The sequence below is a fragment of the Jaculus jaculus genome, chromosome 15 (assembly GCF_020740685.1).
Source record: "Jaculus jaculus isolate mJacJac1 chromosome 15, mJacJac1.mat.Y.cur, whole genome shotgun sequence".
In the NCBI taxonomy this organism is placed as follows: domain Eukaryota; kingdom Metazoa; phylum Chordata; class Mammalia; order Rodentia; family Dipodidae; genus Jaculus; species Jaculus jaculus.
Genome location: NC_059116.1, coordinates 26,978,486 through 26,991,081, shown reverse-complemented (window position 1 = coordinate 26,991,081; position 12,596 = coordinate 26,978,486). Strand labels below are relative to the sequence as shown.

Below are 12,596 nucleotides of genomic sequence, written 5' to 3'. Positions count from 1 at the left end.
GCCATACTTTTTGGTGAGAGTACCCAGTGCTTTTAATAGAAGACTGTTTTTACTTTGTGAAGATAAAGGTTATTTCCTTAGCAAATAATAAAAGAGTGATGTATGATTAGCAATGAGCGTAAGTTAGCAGGACGATTATTACAGAGAAGAATTGGAATCCACATCGTATTTTGGTTAGCTGATTGTGTGGTTGGCTGCATCAGTGTCAGGGAAGACGATACAGTCAAAAGAAACAAAGGGGAGCCCTGAGCAAGTCTAGTAGCCTTGTTAGAAGGTTGACGGGTGTGGGATCCTGCCCGACTGAGTGGTGTTTCGGGCTCACATTGTGGCCGCACACAGTGCTGAGGCCATCGCAGTGACGCCGGCGTGTTGCTTTGCAGGCCGTGAGGCGACGGCTGCTGCCAGGTCGGGCTGTCCTGGACACGCCGCTCTAGAACTGGGAAGGCGGTGCTGGGGCAGGCAGCTGGTTAGTGTGCAGCCTTCTACCTTTAATTAGGATTTTCGTTCCACTCTTCAAATAACCTAAGGCCAAGGAAGCACTTAAGAAGCGTATAATTATTAACTTGACATTATGTTTTTTTTTTGTTTAAAGCCATATGACATAGTTATGTTCTTTTTTAAGAAAAAATGATTTTAATTTATTTTATTTATTTGAGACAGAGAGGCAGGTACACACACACGAGAGAGAGAGAGAGAGAGAGAGAGAGAGAATGAAAGAGAGAATGAGAATAGGTATGCCAGGGCCTTAGGCCACAGCAGATGAACTCCAGAGGCATGAGCCACTTTGTACTTAATGTGGATCCTGGGGAATCAAACCTGGGCTCTTTAGCTTTGCAGGCAAGCGCCTTAGCTGCTAAGCCATCCCTCCAGCCTTTATGTTCTTTTTGTAAGCAAGGAATGATCAAATGTTGATGAACTAGGTTGTCCAGAGTACTTCGGAGCTGCTAAAACACCAAGTAGTTAAGCTGCTGTCTAAAAATAGAGAGCAATTGTTTGTATAAGGAAAGTTAGAAAGCCAGTAACATAAGAGTTTTAAAAGAAATTTCCTTATGGCATCTAACCAGTCCTTTTAAATGCATATTAATTTGCATCTAGACTCTTAATTTCCTATTTTAGTATTAATATTTTTATAATGTTTTGAGTGTGTGGTGGGTATATTTGTTCGTGTGTGTGTGTGTGTGTGTGTGTGTGTGTGTATAGTCTGGAGGACAACCTCAGGTGTCATTCTTCAGAACCTCATCTACCCTTTTCTAAGAGTCTTTCATTGGCCTGCAGCTCTCCAAGTAGATCAGGCTGGCTGGCCAGTGAGCCAGCCTGTCTCTTGCCTTCCCAGCCCTGGGATTACAGTTACCTGCCATCGTGCCTGGCCTTTTTAAGTGTGGGTTCTGGGGATTGAACTCCAAACTCATGCTTATAAAACAAGTCCCTTACTGACTGAGCTGTCTTCCTAGTTCTGTTACCATCTTAAGCTGTAAGGCTGTTAAGATGTTTAATCTTGGCCAAATAATCTCTCAGTCACAGTTCCTTTATTAAAAAAAAAGAATTTTGAGTTTTCTTCAAACTTAGAAAATATGTCTGTGGAACCAAAACCAAAAAGGTGCCAAGGGGTTATCTAATAACCCTTACCTCTCCAAGTGCTTTATTTTGAGGAGGCATGGTTTTCCTTCTGCAGCCATGCTCCCCCTCTCTGAGAGGAGAAACAGGAAGAGCATACCCATGTTCTTATTCTTTTAAACGGAACATACACTAGCAGACTTTGTTTCCCTTCCCTTCATGCAGCTCTGTTTTGGAGTCCATCCTTGCACTCAGTGTATGATGGATGAGCTTATCTCATCCCTTTTCATGGTTGATCACAAAATTCTTGATGGAATTAATAATTTCTAGTATTTTGTTGCTATAAGTGTGGTTAAATGGCTATTCCCATAAAATATATGTATACACACATAGATATATATACTTTATGTACCCATATATACATCAACTTCAAAACATGCATGTCTGTGGGATTAATTTCTAGATGTTAAATTTTAGGGTAACAGTGAATTTATTTATTTATTATTTTTTAAAATATTTTTACATTTATATATTTATTTGAGAGAGAGAGAGGCAGATAGAGACAGAGAGAAAGAGAGAATGGGCATGCTGGGGCCTTCAGCCACTGCAAGTGAACTCCAGCCACATGTGCCACCTTGTGCATCTGGTATATGTGGGTCCTGGGGAATCGAACCTGGGTCCTTTGGCTTTGCAGGCAAGCACTTTAGCTGCTAAGCCATCCCAGCCCAACAGTGAATTTTAAAAAAATATTTTATTTTTTATCTTTTCACAATTTTTATTAACATTTTCCATGATTGTAAAAAATTTCCAATGGTAATACCCTTTCCCCTCCCCCCCCACACTTTCCCCTTTGAAATTTCATTCTCCATCATATTACCTCCCCATCTCAATCATTCTACTTACATATATACAATACCAACCTATTAAGTACCCTCCTCCCTTCCTTTCTCTTCCCTTTATATCTCCTTTTCAACTTACTGGTCTCTGCTACTAAGTATTTTCCTTCTCATGCAGAAGCCCAATCATCTGTAGCTAGGATCCACATATGAGGGAGAACACCAACAGTGAATTTTTAAGCCATAAATGATGCTGCATACCTGTAATTCCAGTTCTTGGAAGGTGGAGGCAATAGGTTCAGGAATTCAAGGTCATTCTAGACCACATAATGATGTTCATGCCAGGCTGGTTGATGTGAAATTAAAAAAGTATACACACACACACACACACACACACACACATACACATACACACATACACACATACACACACACATACACACATATTCCAGCCTAGAGAGATGGCTTAGTGATTTAGGCACTTGACTGGCAAAGCCAGAGGACCCAGATTCAATTTCCCAGGACCAAGTAAGCCAGATCACAAGGTGGCACATGTGTCTGGAGTTTGTTTGCGGTGGCTGAAGGCCCTGGAACACCCATTTCTCTCTCCCTCCTCCCTCCCTGTTTCTCAGAGAAAGAAAGAAAATTCTTTTAAGTGTACATTCAAAAAAAAGAATGGATAGTTCTGCCAGGCGTGGTGGCTCACGCCTTTAATCTCAGCACTTGGGAGGCAGAGGTCGGTGGATCACTGTGAGTTCGAGGCCACCCTGACTACATAGTGAATTCCAGGTCAGCCTTGGCTAGAGTGAGACCCTATCTCAAGAAACAAAACAAAAGGGCTGGAGACATGGCTTAGTGGATAAGGCACTTGCTTGTGAAACCTAAGGACCCAGGTTCGATTCTCCAGGTCCCATGTAAGCCACGTGCACATGGTGGCACATACATCTGGAGTTCGTTTGCAGTGGCTAGAGGCCCTAGTGTGCTCATTCTCTCTCTAATAAAATAAATAAAAAAAATAAAATATTAAAAAAGAAAAACAAAACAAAAAAGGATAGTTCTTACCAAATTGCTCTATATAAAAATAGTACTTACATTTCCACTCACAGTAATGTTTAAAAGTTCTTCATATGTTCAGAGCAAAGCCTGATTTGAGAATATGAAGGAGAAATTGAGCCTTGTAGCTTTAAAAGAACTTTGGAAAGTATTTGTTTATTTGAGAGACAAAGAGCCAGTGAGAGAGAGGAAAAGAGAATGAGTGTACCAGGTCCTGTAGCTACTGCAAATGAATTTTAGTTGTATGCACCACCTTGTGCATCTGGCTTATGTGGGTACTGAGGAATCAAATGTAGGTCCTTAGGCTGCACAGGCAAGTGCCTTAACTGCTAAGCCATCTCTCCAGCCCATGATGAACCTTTTTTTAAAAAAAAAAAATTTAAATTTATTTATTTGACAGCAACAGACAGAGAAAGAAGGAGATAGGGTGGACGCACCAGGGCCTCCAGCCTCTGCAAACGAACTCCAGACGCGTGCGCCCCCTTGTGCATCTGGCTAACGTGGGACCTGGGGAATTGAGCCTCGAACCGGGGTCCTTAAGCTTCACAGGCAAGCGCCTACCCGCTAAGCCATCTCTCCAGCCCTAATGAACCTTTTATTACAAATGAAGCAGTGAATCCTTACTTACAACCTTGCCTGCAGTTTTTCTAAAAAAATTTTTTTTTAATTTCTTTGAAAAAGAAAGAGAATGGGCACTTGAGGGCCTCTTGCCACTGCAAACTCCACACACGCCTCACCTTGTGCATCTTGCTTTATGTGGGTCCTTATCATACTTGGGTCCTTAGGCTCTGCAGGCAAGTGCCTTAACCACTGTGCCATCCATCCCTTCTGCCCTCGTTTGCAGGTTTTTTTTTTCTTCGAGGTTTTTCATTCTAGCTCAGGCTGACCTGGAATTCACTCTGCAGTCTCAGGGTGGCCTCGAACTCACAGCAATCCTCCTACCTCTGCCTCCGGAGTGTTGGGATTAAAGGCGTGCGCCACCATGCCTGGCTTTCGTTTGCAGTTTTTGTGCGAACTGCTCATTCATGTCCTTTGCCTACCCTTCTGCTTGCTGGTGGTGGTCTTCACATGGGAGTCATTAGCTGGGTCTTTGATTTGTTGTGTAAATAATTTTTAAATTCACTTTTTATTGACAACTTTCATAATTGTAAGCAATCTTTTCATCTTATCTTTGGGTTGTTTTAAGTTTTTGTGATGTCCCATTTATTACTATTATATTTAAAATATTTTTATTATTTTATCATCATCATCATCATCATTATTATTTTTGGTTTCTGAGGTAGGGTGTAGCTGTAGCTCAGAGCTGACCTGGAACTCATGGCAATCTTCCTACCTCTGCCTCCCAAGTGCTGGGATTAAAGGTGTGTGCTACCACACCCGGCTTTTTATTTATTTGTTTTGAGAAAGAATGAGGCAGATAGTGAGTGACAATGGGTATGCCAGGGTCTTAGCTGCTGTGGACGAACTCCAGATGCATGCGCCCTCTTGTGCACATGTGTGACATGCAGGCCTGTGTCACTGTGTGTCTGGTTATATGGGACCTGGAGATTTGAACATGAGTTCCTAGATTTTGCAGGCAAGTGTCTTAACTGCTAAGACATCTCTCCAGCCCTAAAATGTTTTTATTTACTTATTTTCAAGCAGAGAAGAGACAGAAAAGATACAGAGACAGACAGAAGGAGATAGGAAATAGGTACATCAGGGTGTCTAGCCACTGCATACAAACTCCAGATACAAGCGCCACTTTGTACATCTGGTTTTATGTGGGATCTGGGGGATCAAACTCAGGTTGTTAGGTTTTACAGACAAACACCTTAACTGCTGGGCCATTTACCCCAACCTGTTTTTTTTTTTTTTTGTATGTGTGTGTGGGGGGGGGGAAGCATGTGTGTGTGCAAGTGTGCATGCACCTATGTGCACATATGTGTGGAGGCCAGAAGTCAGTATTGGGGGTCTTCCTCAGTCACTCTCCACCTTACTCTTTGAGACAGAATCTTTGTCAACTTGGAGGTTAATGACTTGTCAGAGTAGCTGGGGATCCCAGAGTTCCACTTGTTTCTTTGTTCCCCAGCACTTGGATTACAGATGTGTGCTGCTGCGCTTGTCCTTAACATGGGTGCTGGCGATCTGAACTCAGGTCCTTATGATTGCGTAGCAAGCACTTTACCTACTGAGTCATCTTCCTAGCCTCAATTTTTAATTTTTTTTATAGACAAATTTATCATTACATTCTTATGGCTCTGGGTTTTCTTTCATATTTAATGAGGCCTACCCTTCCAGGATTATTTTTTAAATTCTCCTATTGATCTCTCTGGTTTGTTTTCCCTTTTAAAAGAATATTTTGTTTATTTATTTATTTGAGATAGTGAGGGAGAGAGAATGGGCATGCCAGGGCCTCCAGCTTCTGCAAACGAACTCCAGACACATGTGCCACTTCATGTATCTGGCTTATGTGGGTCCTGGGGAATTGAACCTGGGTCCTTTGGCTTTGCAGGCAAGTGCCTTAACCACTAAGCCATCTCTCCATGCCAGAGCTGGCTTGTTTTCCATATTTAATATTTAAAGTTTTCGGACCTAAGAAGTTAGTTCTAGTGAAAGGATTGAGGTACCAAACCAGGGGTTCCCCCGACACAGGTGGTGACTTTGGTGTCAGAGTGCTATTTACTGAATTCTCTGTTGCCCAGTGATACTACTGCCGGCTCTTATGACTGAAGTAATGTTTGTGAGCATTTTTTAAAACTCTCCCCAGCCATTGGTCTGTTAGCCTATCTGTTCGTGCTAGCTGGTGCTAAATAATTTTCGTACTCCAGGCATATGTTTCCCTGTTATTAAGCTAGTAGTCCTGTATTGTTCTTGTTTTTCAGAAGATTTCTGGCCTTTTGAAAAGCTCGTTTCTTAGCAGCATCCACTTGTCAGACTTGACAGTCCACGTGCTGTGCTCCTGTTAGTGCTGTTCCTACCATGATGACAAAGAAAGCTGCGCTGTGTACTTGCTGTCCCCGGTCTCTTTAACTTGACTTTCATATTTTGGTTCTGATCATTTGTCTCCAAAGGGCCTAACCATATGCCAATGCAGGGACCTGGACCCAATCAGCTCAGCATGACAAACAGTTCTATGAATATGCCTTCCAGTAGCCATGGATCCATGGGCGGTTACAACCACTCCGTGCCGTCCTCCCAGAGCATGCCGGCACAGAACCACATGACCATGAGTCAAGGGCAGCCAATGGGAAACTATGGCCCCAGACCAAATATGAATATGCAACCAAACCAAGGTAACTAACTTTATGTCCTTATTTGGGGCAGGGAGAGTTGACGTGGGATCTCACTGTGAAGCCTAGGCTGGCCTCAAAGTTACAGCAGTCCTGCCACTGCTCCTGAGTGCTTGCCCTCAGGCAGGCGCACGGGGCTCAGCCTTGCTGCCTTGGCTCCAGAGCTGCTGCCCTGTGGTTTACGTGGCTTGGCGTTGTACGTCTGTCTCTGTGAGCTTGGTGCGGGTCACAGTCATGCTCATGAAAGTCTGCACCTAGCCTAAACCTTTCTATTTATGGTTATAAGTCAAATCGCACAAATTGGCTTTTTAAGCTTACTTTCTTTGATTTGCCTTTTGGACATTTTGTTTAGAACTCTGTATTATTGAGTTAGTTGTTTTTAAAGCTCATCAGTGGATAAGCAGCACACATTCAGTTTCAAGTTAGAAAACCAAAACCAGATTGTCTTTGCAAGTACACTGTCTAAGATCATGTCCTGTAAGGCTCATTAGACTTACGGCGAATATGCCTAGTCACGTGGCTTTCTCTTGACCTCCAGGGGTGTTTTTTTTTTTTTAAATTTTTTTTTTTTATTATTTATTTATTTGAGAGCGACAGACATAGAGAGAAAGACAGATAGAGGGACAGAAAGAGAATGGGCGCGCCAGGGCTTCCAGCCTCTGCAAACGAACTCCAGACGCGTGCGCCCCCTTGTGCATCTGGCTAACGTGGGACCTGGGGAACCGAGCCTCGAACCGGGGTCCTTAGGCTTCACAGGCAAGCGCTTAACCGCTAAGCCATCTCTCCAGCCCTCCAGGGGTGTTTTTGATGATGTGTTTCGGTCCGGAAAGATTGTTCCGAAGTGATTTGCTGTTAGAATGTTGAGTGGAGTTGCCTCTGCTCTCAGAGTTGAGTCCATTACGGTTTCTGTCCGTCTCTGAGATTAAAATTGTTACCATGTTTTCAGTATCCTGTGAATAATAACTAAAACCAGTAAGTGGCACTGTATTCTGCTACTGATGTACTAAAACAGTTGACATGTTGCCAGCTATTTCACATACAAAATGTGGGGTTAAGAATGTGAGATAGAATTAAATATATTGGTAATAAAATTTCCTAGATTTTGATTATATAAAAAAAAGATCACCAAAATTCAGATATAAAAGGTTAGTCTTTTTATGATGAAATACTTTAATAATATTAATTTGTATTATATTGTATGTTATATTTAATATCCATATTAATATAATATAATATTTATATTATATTATACTATAATTTAATAATATGAGATCAGATGTTTTGTGCAGTGTGGTGTGTATGGTGTGTGCACGTGCACACCTCACACATGTGCATAGGCCAGAGGAGAGTGTCAAGTGTCTTTCTCTCAAAGCTCTTCCCAGGATTTTCTTGAGTTGGAGTCTCCTTCGGACTGGCACTGCTGTCGACACACCAGTGAGCCTGAGGGATTCCTTGGTCTCTTCTACCAACAGACTGGGGATACTGACGAGCATGGCCACACCCAGCTTTTCACATGGGTTTTGGGGTGTCCAGCTTGATAGTGTCGAGCTGCAAGTGCTCTTAGCTACTGAGCCAGTCTCCCCAAACCTTGCTTCATTTTCTTCCCCTGACCCCCTCGTTCCATTATTTTTTAATGCCTAAGTTATTTAATGCCCATGATACATAGTTTTGCATTATGCCAGTGTTTAAAATAGCCACGAGGTCCAGTCAGTGTCAGGTCAGAGGGGAGTTCTGAATTTCTAAGAGAGCAAAAAATAAGGATTTATACAGAACAGCAGTGATGATGGCAGACTTCTCAGAAATCTATGTATGGTTGAAAGAAGATCAAGGCTGGAGTGGCGCAATGCCTTTAATTCCAGCTCTTGGGAGGGGGTGACTGGAGGATCAGGAGTTCATAGCCATTCTTGACTAGATAGTGTGTTCAGAGCCATCTGGGGACACATGATGGCAGTCTCCAAAAACAAGCAAGCAAGCAAAAACCCAACAACACAAGGTAGACTGCGCAAGCTTGGTAGAAATTCCTAAGGTTTGAAAAAAAAATGCATGCAATAGTGTCCATGTGAAAGGTGGTTATAGTTTTTGTAAGAGTGGAGGTCCATAGGGGCTTTTGTTATAAACTCAGAGACTAGCCATTCTTCTAAAAATAATGTCATAATTGCCGGGCGTGGTTGTACATGCCTTTAATCCCAGCACAGACAACCACGAACGACCTGACTTGCTCTGTGGTCTTAGCTGGCCTCCAGTGCAAGGCAGTCCTCCCGACCTCTGCCTCCCACGTGCTGGGACTGAGGTGTGCAGCACCTCACTGGTGAGCCATAGCTGTTGTTGAGCGCATTGTTTTTCCTTTCACTAGAGTAAAAAGTTTTTTCTTTTCTTATGATTTGCAACTTTTAAGAATAGAAACTAAAAATGACTAGACATTTGAAAAAAAGAAACACTTCAAGGGAAAATAAGGTCAAAATCATGGAGGAATTTTTGTTTTTTAAAATTGTTTCAGGACAATTTTTTTCATTTAAATTTTGATACTTCAAAATCAAAAGACACCAAAGAAAATTACAGTTCCAAAAAGAAAGGAGGGACAAAATTATGTTCCTTGGATCTGTAATCATATGAATTTCTTTTAAGTTGTGGTTGCAGTTTTAGTTTTAGTTCATTTGTGCTGTTTGCAAGCATTTAGAAATTGATAAAAATGAAGGTTTTTTTTTGAGTTCAGCAACTAAACTAGTTTTATAGAAGAATATTGTCCTGTCTTTTTGTCATAGTTTGTTTTTAAAACTCTTCTGGCAGAATGTTGCTTAGGTGTAACAGACAATCCAACATACTTTTCCTTGTTATTTCACTGTTATCCAGATGAGCCTTTAGCCGTACAACTAATGTCTGTGCACAACTGTGCTCATATGCAGAGCATAAACTTTGCTAGAAGGTCTCAAAGCTCTGAAAAGGCCGGAAGTAGGTCTGTTCCCTGTTATCCTCCACTTGCTGAGAACAGTGCTTGGGGCCAGCACACATCTGTTTCTTTGAAGAATAGGAATTGTAACCAAATGTCATGTGGGAACCTGGAAAGATAACAGTTAACCCCTTAAAGATACATAATAAAGCAACACATAAACGCACTGGCATGGGAACAGTCAAATTAGAATACCAAGTTTTGTGAAGATGGCCAGTGATTACTTTGGGCAGAGTCAGCATATTTTCATTCCCAGGCATAAATTGTAGCTTTCCTCATGCAGTAGTATTTTATTAATTACATATTCAGTGATGAAGAACTGAACAAATTGTGATATTTGAATTAATACTGTGTTTCTCAAGCCCCTCGTATATAATTCTTTAAGGCTGAATTCTTGTCTTTGCTTGAGTTTTCTGTACGTAAATGTTTGAATTAATTTCTTTATGTCAGATTAAGTGAAGGGATACCTGTAAAAATCCAGATTCGGTAATGGCATTATTTATATAAAATACTTGGATTACAGAAAGCTTTTGCTTTTTAAGTGAACATAAAAGAGTTTGAGGTTGGTTTATCAGTTATCTTATTACAGCCACAGCATCTTACTTTGTTTTTGGTCACTAAGAATGGCTTCACTTCTGACATGGGCTGCTAGTTTAAATGTTTTCCAAAACCATCTGTAGGTGTAGTAATTTTTGGGGGGAGGACTCTCATAACTCATTGAGTACCTTGGTGCCTGTAGATAGGATGTATTACAGAGAGAGGACAAGGTTCGTGTCCGCCGATGGAAGAGTTTCCTAGAGCAGAGTCACGGAGGGGCCCTGGGCCGTTGTTCATGTTGTCTTCTCCCTGCAGTCAGGAGGCACTGCCCACCCGGAGTGCTTATGGGATAGCACCCAGGGGCACTGCTGACAAGTGCAGTTCTCTGAGCACGGGCCGTGTGCATAGACTGTGGGGCTCTGTTACGTCAATTTCATTGACAGATTAAGTCTCTAGACAAGATTCTTGTTCCATGACCCCAAACTCTAGTTCTAAAGCTTAGGAAGAGTAAGAATCCCCGAGTAAGTCTTTTACACGAATAGTAGTTGAAGTAAGTATAGAGTATGGAGTATAGGGATAGTCCCGAGTGCTGGCCTCGCCTCAGGCACATCTACTAAGTTGCACATAGCGATTAGGAAACCGATAGACGGGAATTGTTTCAAGCAGTCTACGGAAGCGTCATGTTTGATAGCTGTAGTGCTTTGAATGAATGAGAATTGCAGGTGCCTTCTTTTTTTTTTCCACTGTCAGAATTGGTGAATCTGAGCTGGAGAAATGGCTCAGCAATTAAGGTGCTTGTTTGTTTTGACCAAGGTTCCATTCCCCAGTATCCGCTTAAAGTCAGCCACACAACTGGAGTATGCCTTTGTAGTTTGCAGTAGTACAGGGCTTCGGCATGCCTATCTTTCTCTCTCAAATAAATAAATAAAATAACTGTTTTAAAGTGAATGAATCTCCAAAATATGCTAAAACCACAGGTTTCTGTGACCGAGTTTTAGTTTTAGTCACCACATTGTAGTTCAGAATAGATTTTTATACCTTTGGTATCTTTTTTCTCAGTCTCCTCCATATAGAAAAATACTTTATCTTATTCATGGATAGTTGAGGTTTGAGGGCTGGAGAGATGGTTCAACAGTTAAGGCATTTGCCTGTGAAGCCTAAAGACCCAGGTTCGATTCCCCAGTACCTATGTACTCCATCCTTCTCTGCCGTATTTTTTGTAATCGTGTGTGTGTGTGTGTGTGTGTGTGTGTGTGTGTGTGTACACATGTGCATTCTTGTGAGCATAGGAGTACTTGTGTCATGGCACGTGTGTGGAGGTCAGAGGACAGTTCAGGTGCTGGTCCTCAGAGGATAGCCTCGGCAGTCCTCGCTTGTCATCTTGTCGTGAGCTGTTGTGCCTGCAGGCTAGCTGGTGTGCGGGCTCCAAGGATTCTTTTGTCCCCTCCGCCCACCTTGCTATAGACACTTCTGCTGCTGTATCTGGCTTTATGGGGGTTCTGAGCATTCAGAGGTTCTGCTTGCACAGCAAGTGCTTTGACCCACAGAACCATCTCCGCAGCACTTCACCATATTTTTTGGTCTCTTGCTGATCCTGGAGCTTACCAGTTTGGCCCCAGGGATCCTCCTGCCTCTGCCTTCCCAGTGCTGGGATGGCCAGCAAGCACTCCTTCACCTGCACGTACATGCTGGGACTCTGAACTCAGGTCCTCTGGGTTGTAGTGCAAGCCCTTTACCGAACGGACCCATCTCCCCAGCTCCGTCTTGTTACTTTCATGGTAAAGATGTGCCAGAGCCTGTAGATAAACAGCTTGGTTGTTGGCAGTTTGTTTTATAAGTAGAGGTGCTGTGAACAGCCATATGAACACGTCCATGATTTTCATCTAGACACACACTCTCATTTCTCTGAGGTAGATACCCAGGAGTGTAGTTGCTGGGTCATATTCCAAGTGTTTGTTTCATAAATTATGTTTTGACAAATATCCCAAGTCATAACTACTTGTCATCCCATCATTATTTTTCTTGGCAGGATAATTTCTCCTTTGCCATATGGTTTGAACCTTTTCAGCTTTTATGCTAGGTAGCAATGCTAGATGTTCCAATGTAGCCATGGCTATCTATGTGGGTCCTTGTTTCTATAGCAGATGGTCATTGTGCCACAGAAGTCTAGAATATGTGTGTGTGTGTGTGTGTGTGTGTGTGTGTGTGTGTGTGGTTTTATTTCATTCAACAGTGACTTTATGTGCTGCTTGGTAGCACAGTTAGAACTGTTTGTGAAGAATCATTTGAGGAGTTAAGAAACAGCCTAGTTTTATATTTTGCTGGTTCATTAAGCCATAACACATCTTGTTTCTTTTCTATATCTCAGCTACCAGGAAGCAACATACAGAATCTAAT

General features: G+C 42.1%; 1 protein-coding gene across 3 annotated transcripts in view; it reads left to right on the top strand.

The window, feature by feature from the left end:
- Positions 1–12,596, top strand: part of Ss18 (SS18 subunit of BAF chromatin remodeling complex) — a 65,687-nt gene that overhangs the window by 29,629 nt on the left and 23,462 nt on the right. For 2 of the 3 annotated variants that reach the window (XM_045134845.1, XM_045134847.1), the window contains exon 5: positions 6,497–6,718. The exons of the other annotated variant lie outside the window; for it this stretch is intronic. In XM_045134845.1, coding sequence (XP_044990780.1) covers positions 6,497–6,718 — 222 coding nt within the window. The remainder of the gene's footprint in view (positions 1–6,496; positions 6,719–12,596) is intronic. 3 annotated transcript variants of the gene reach the window in all.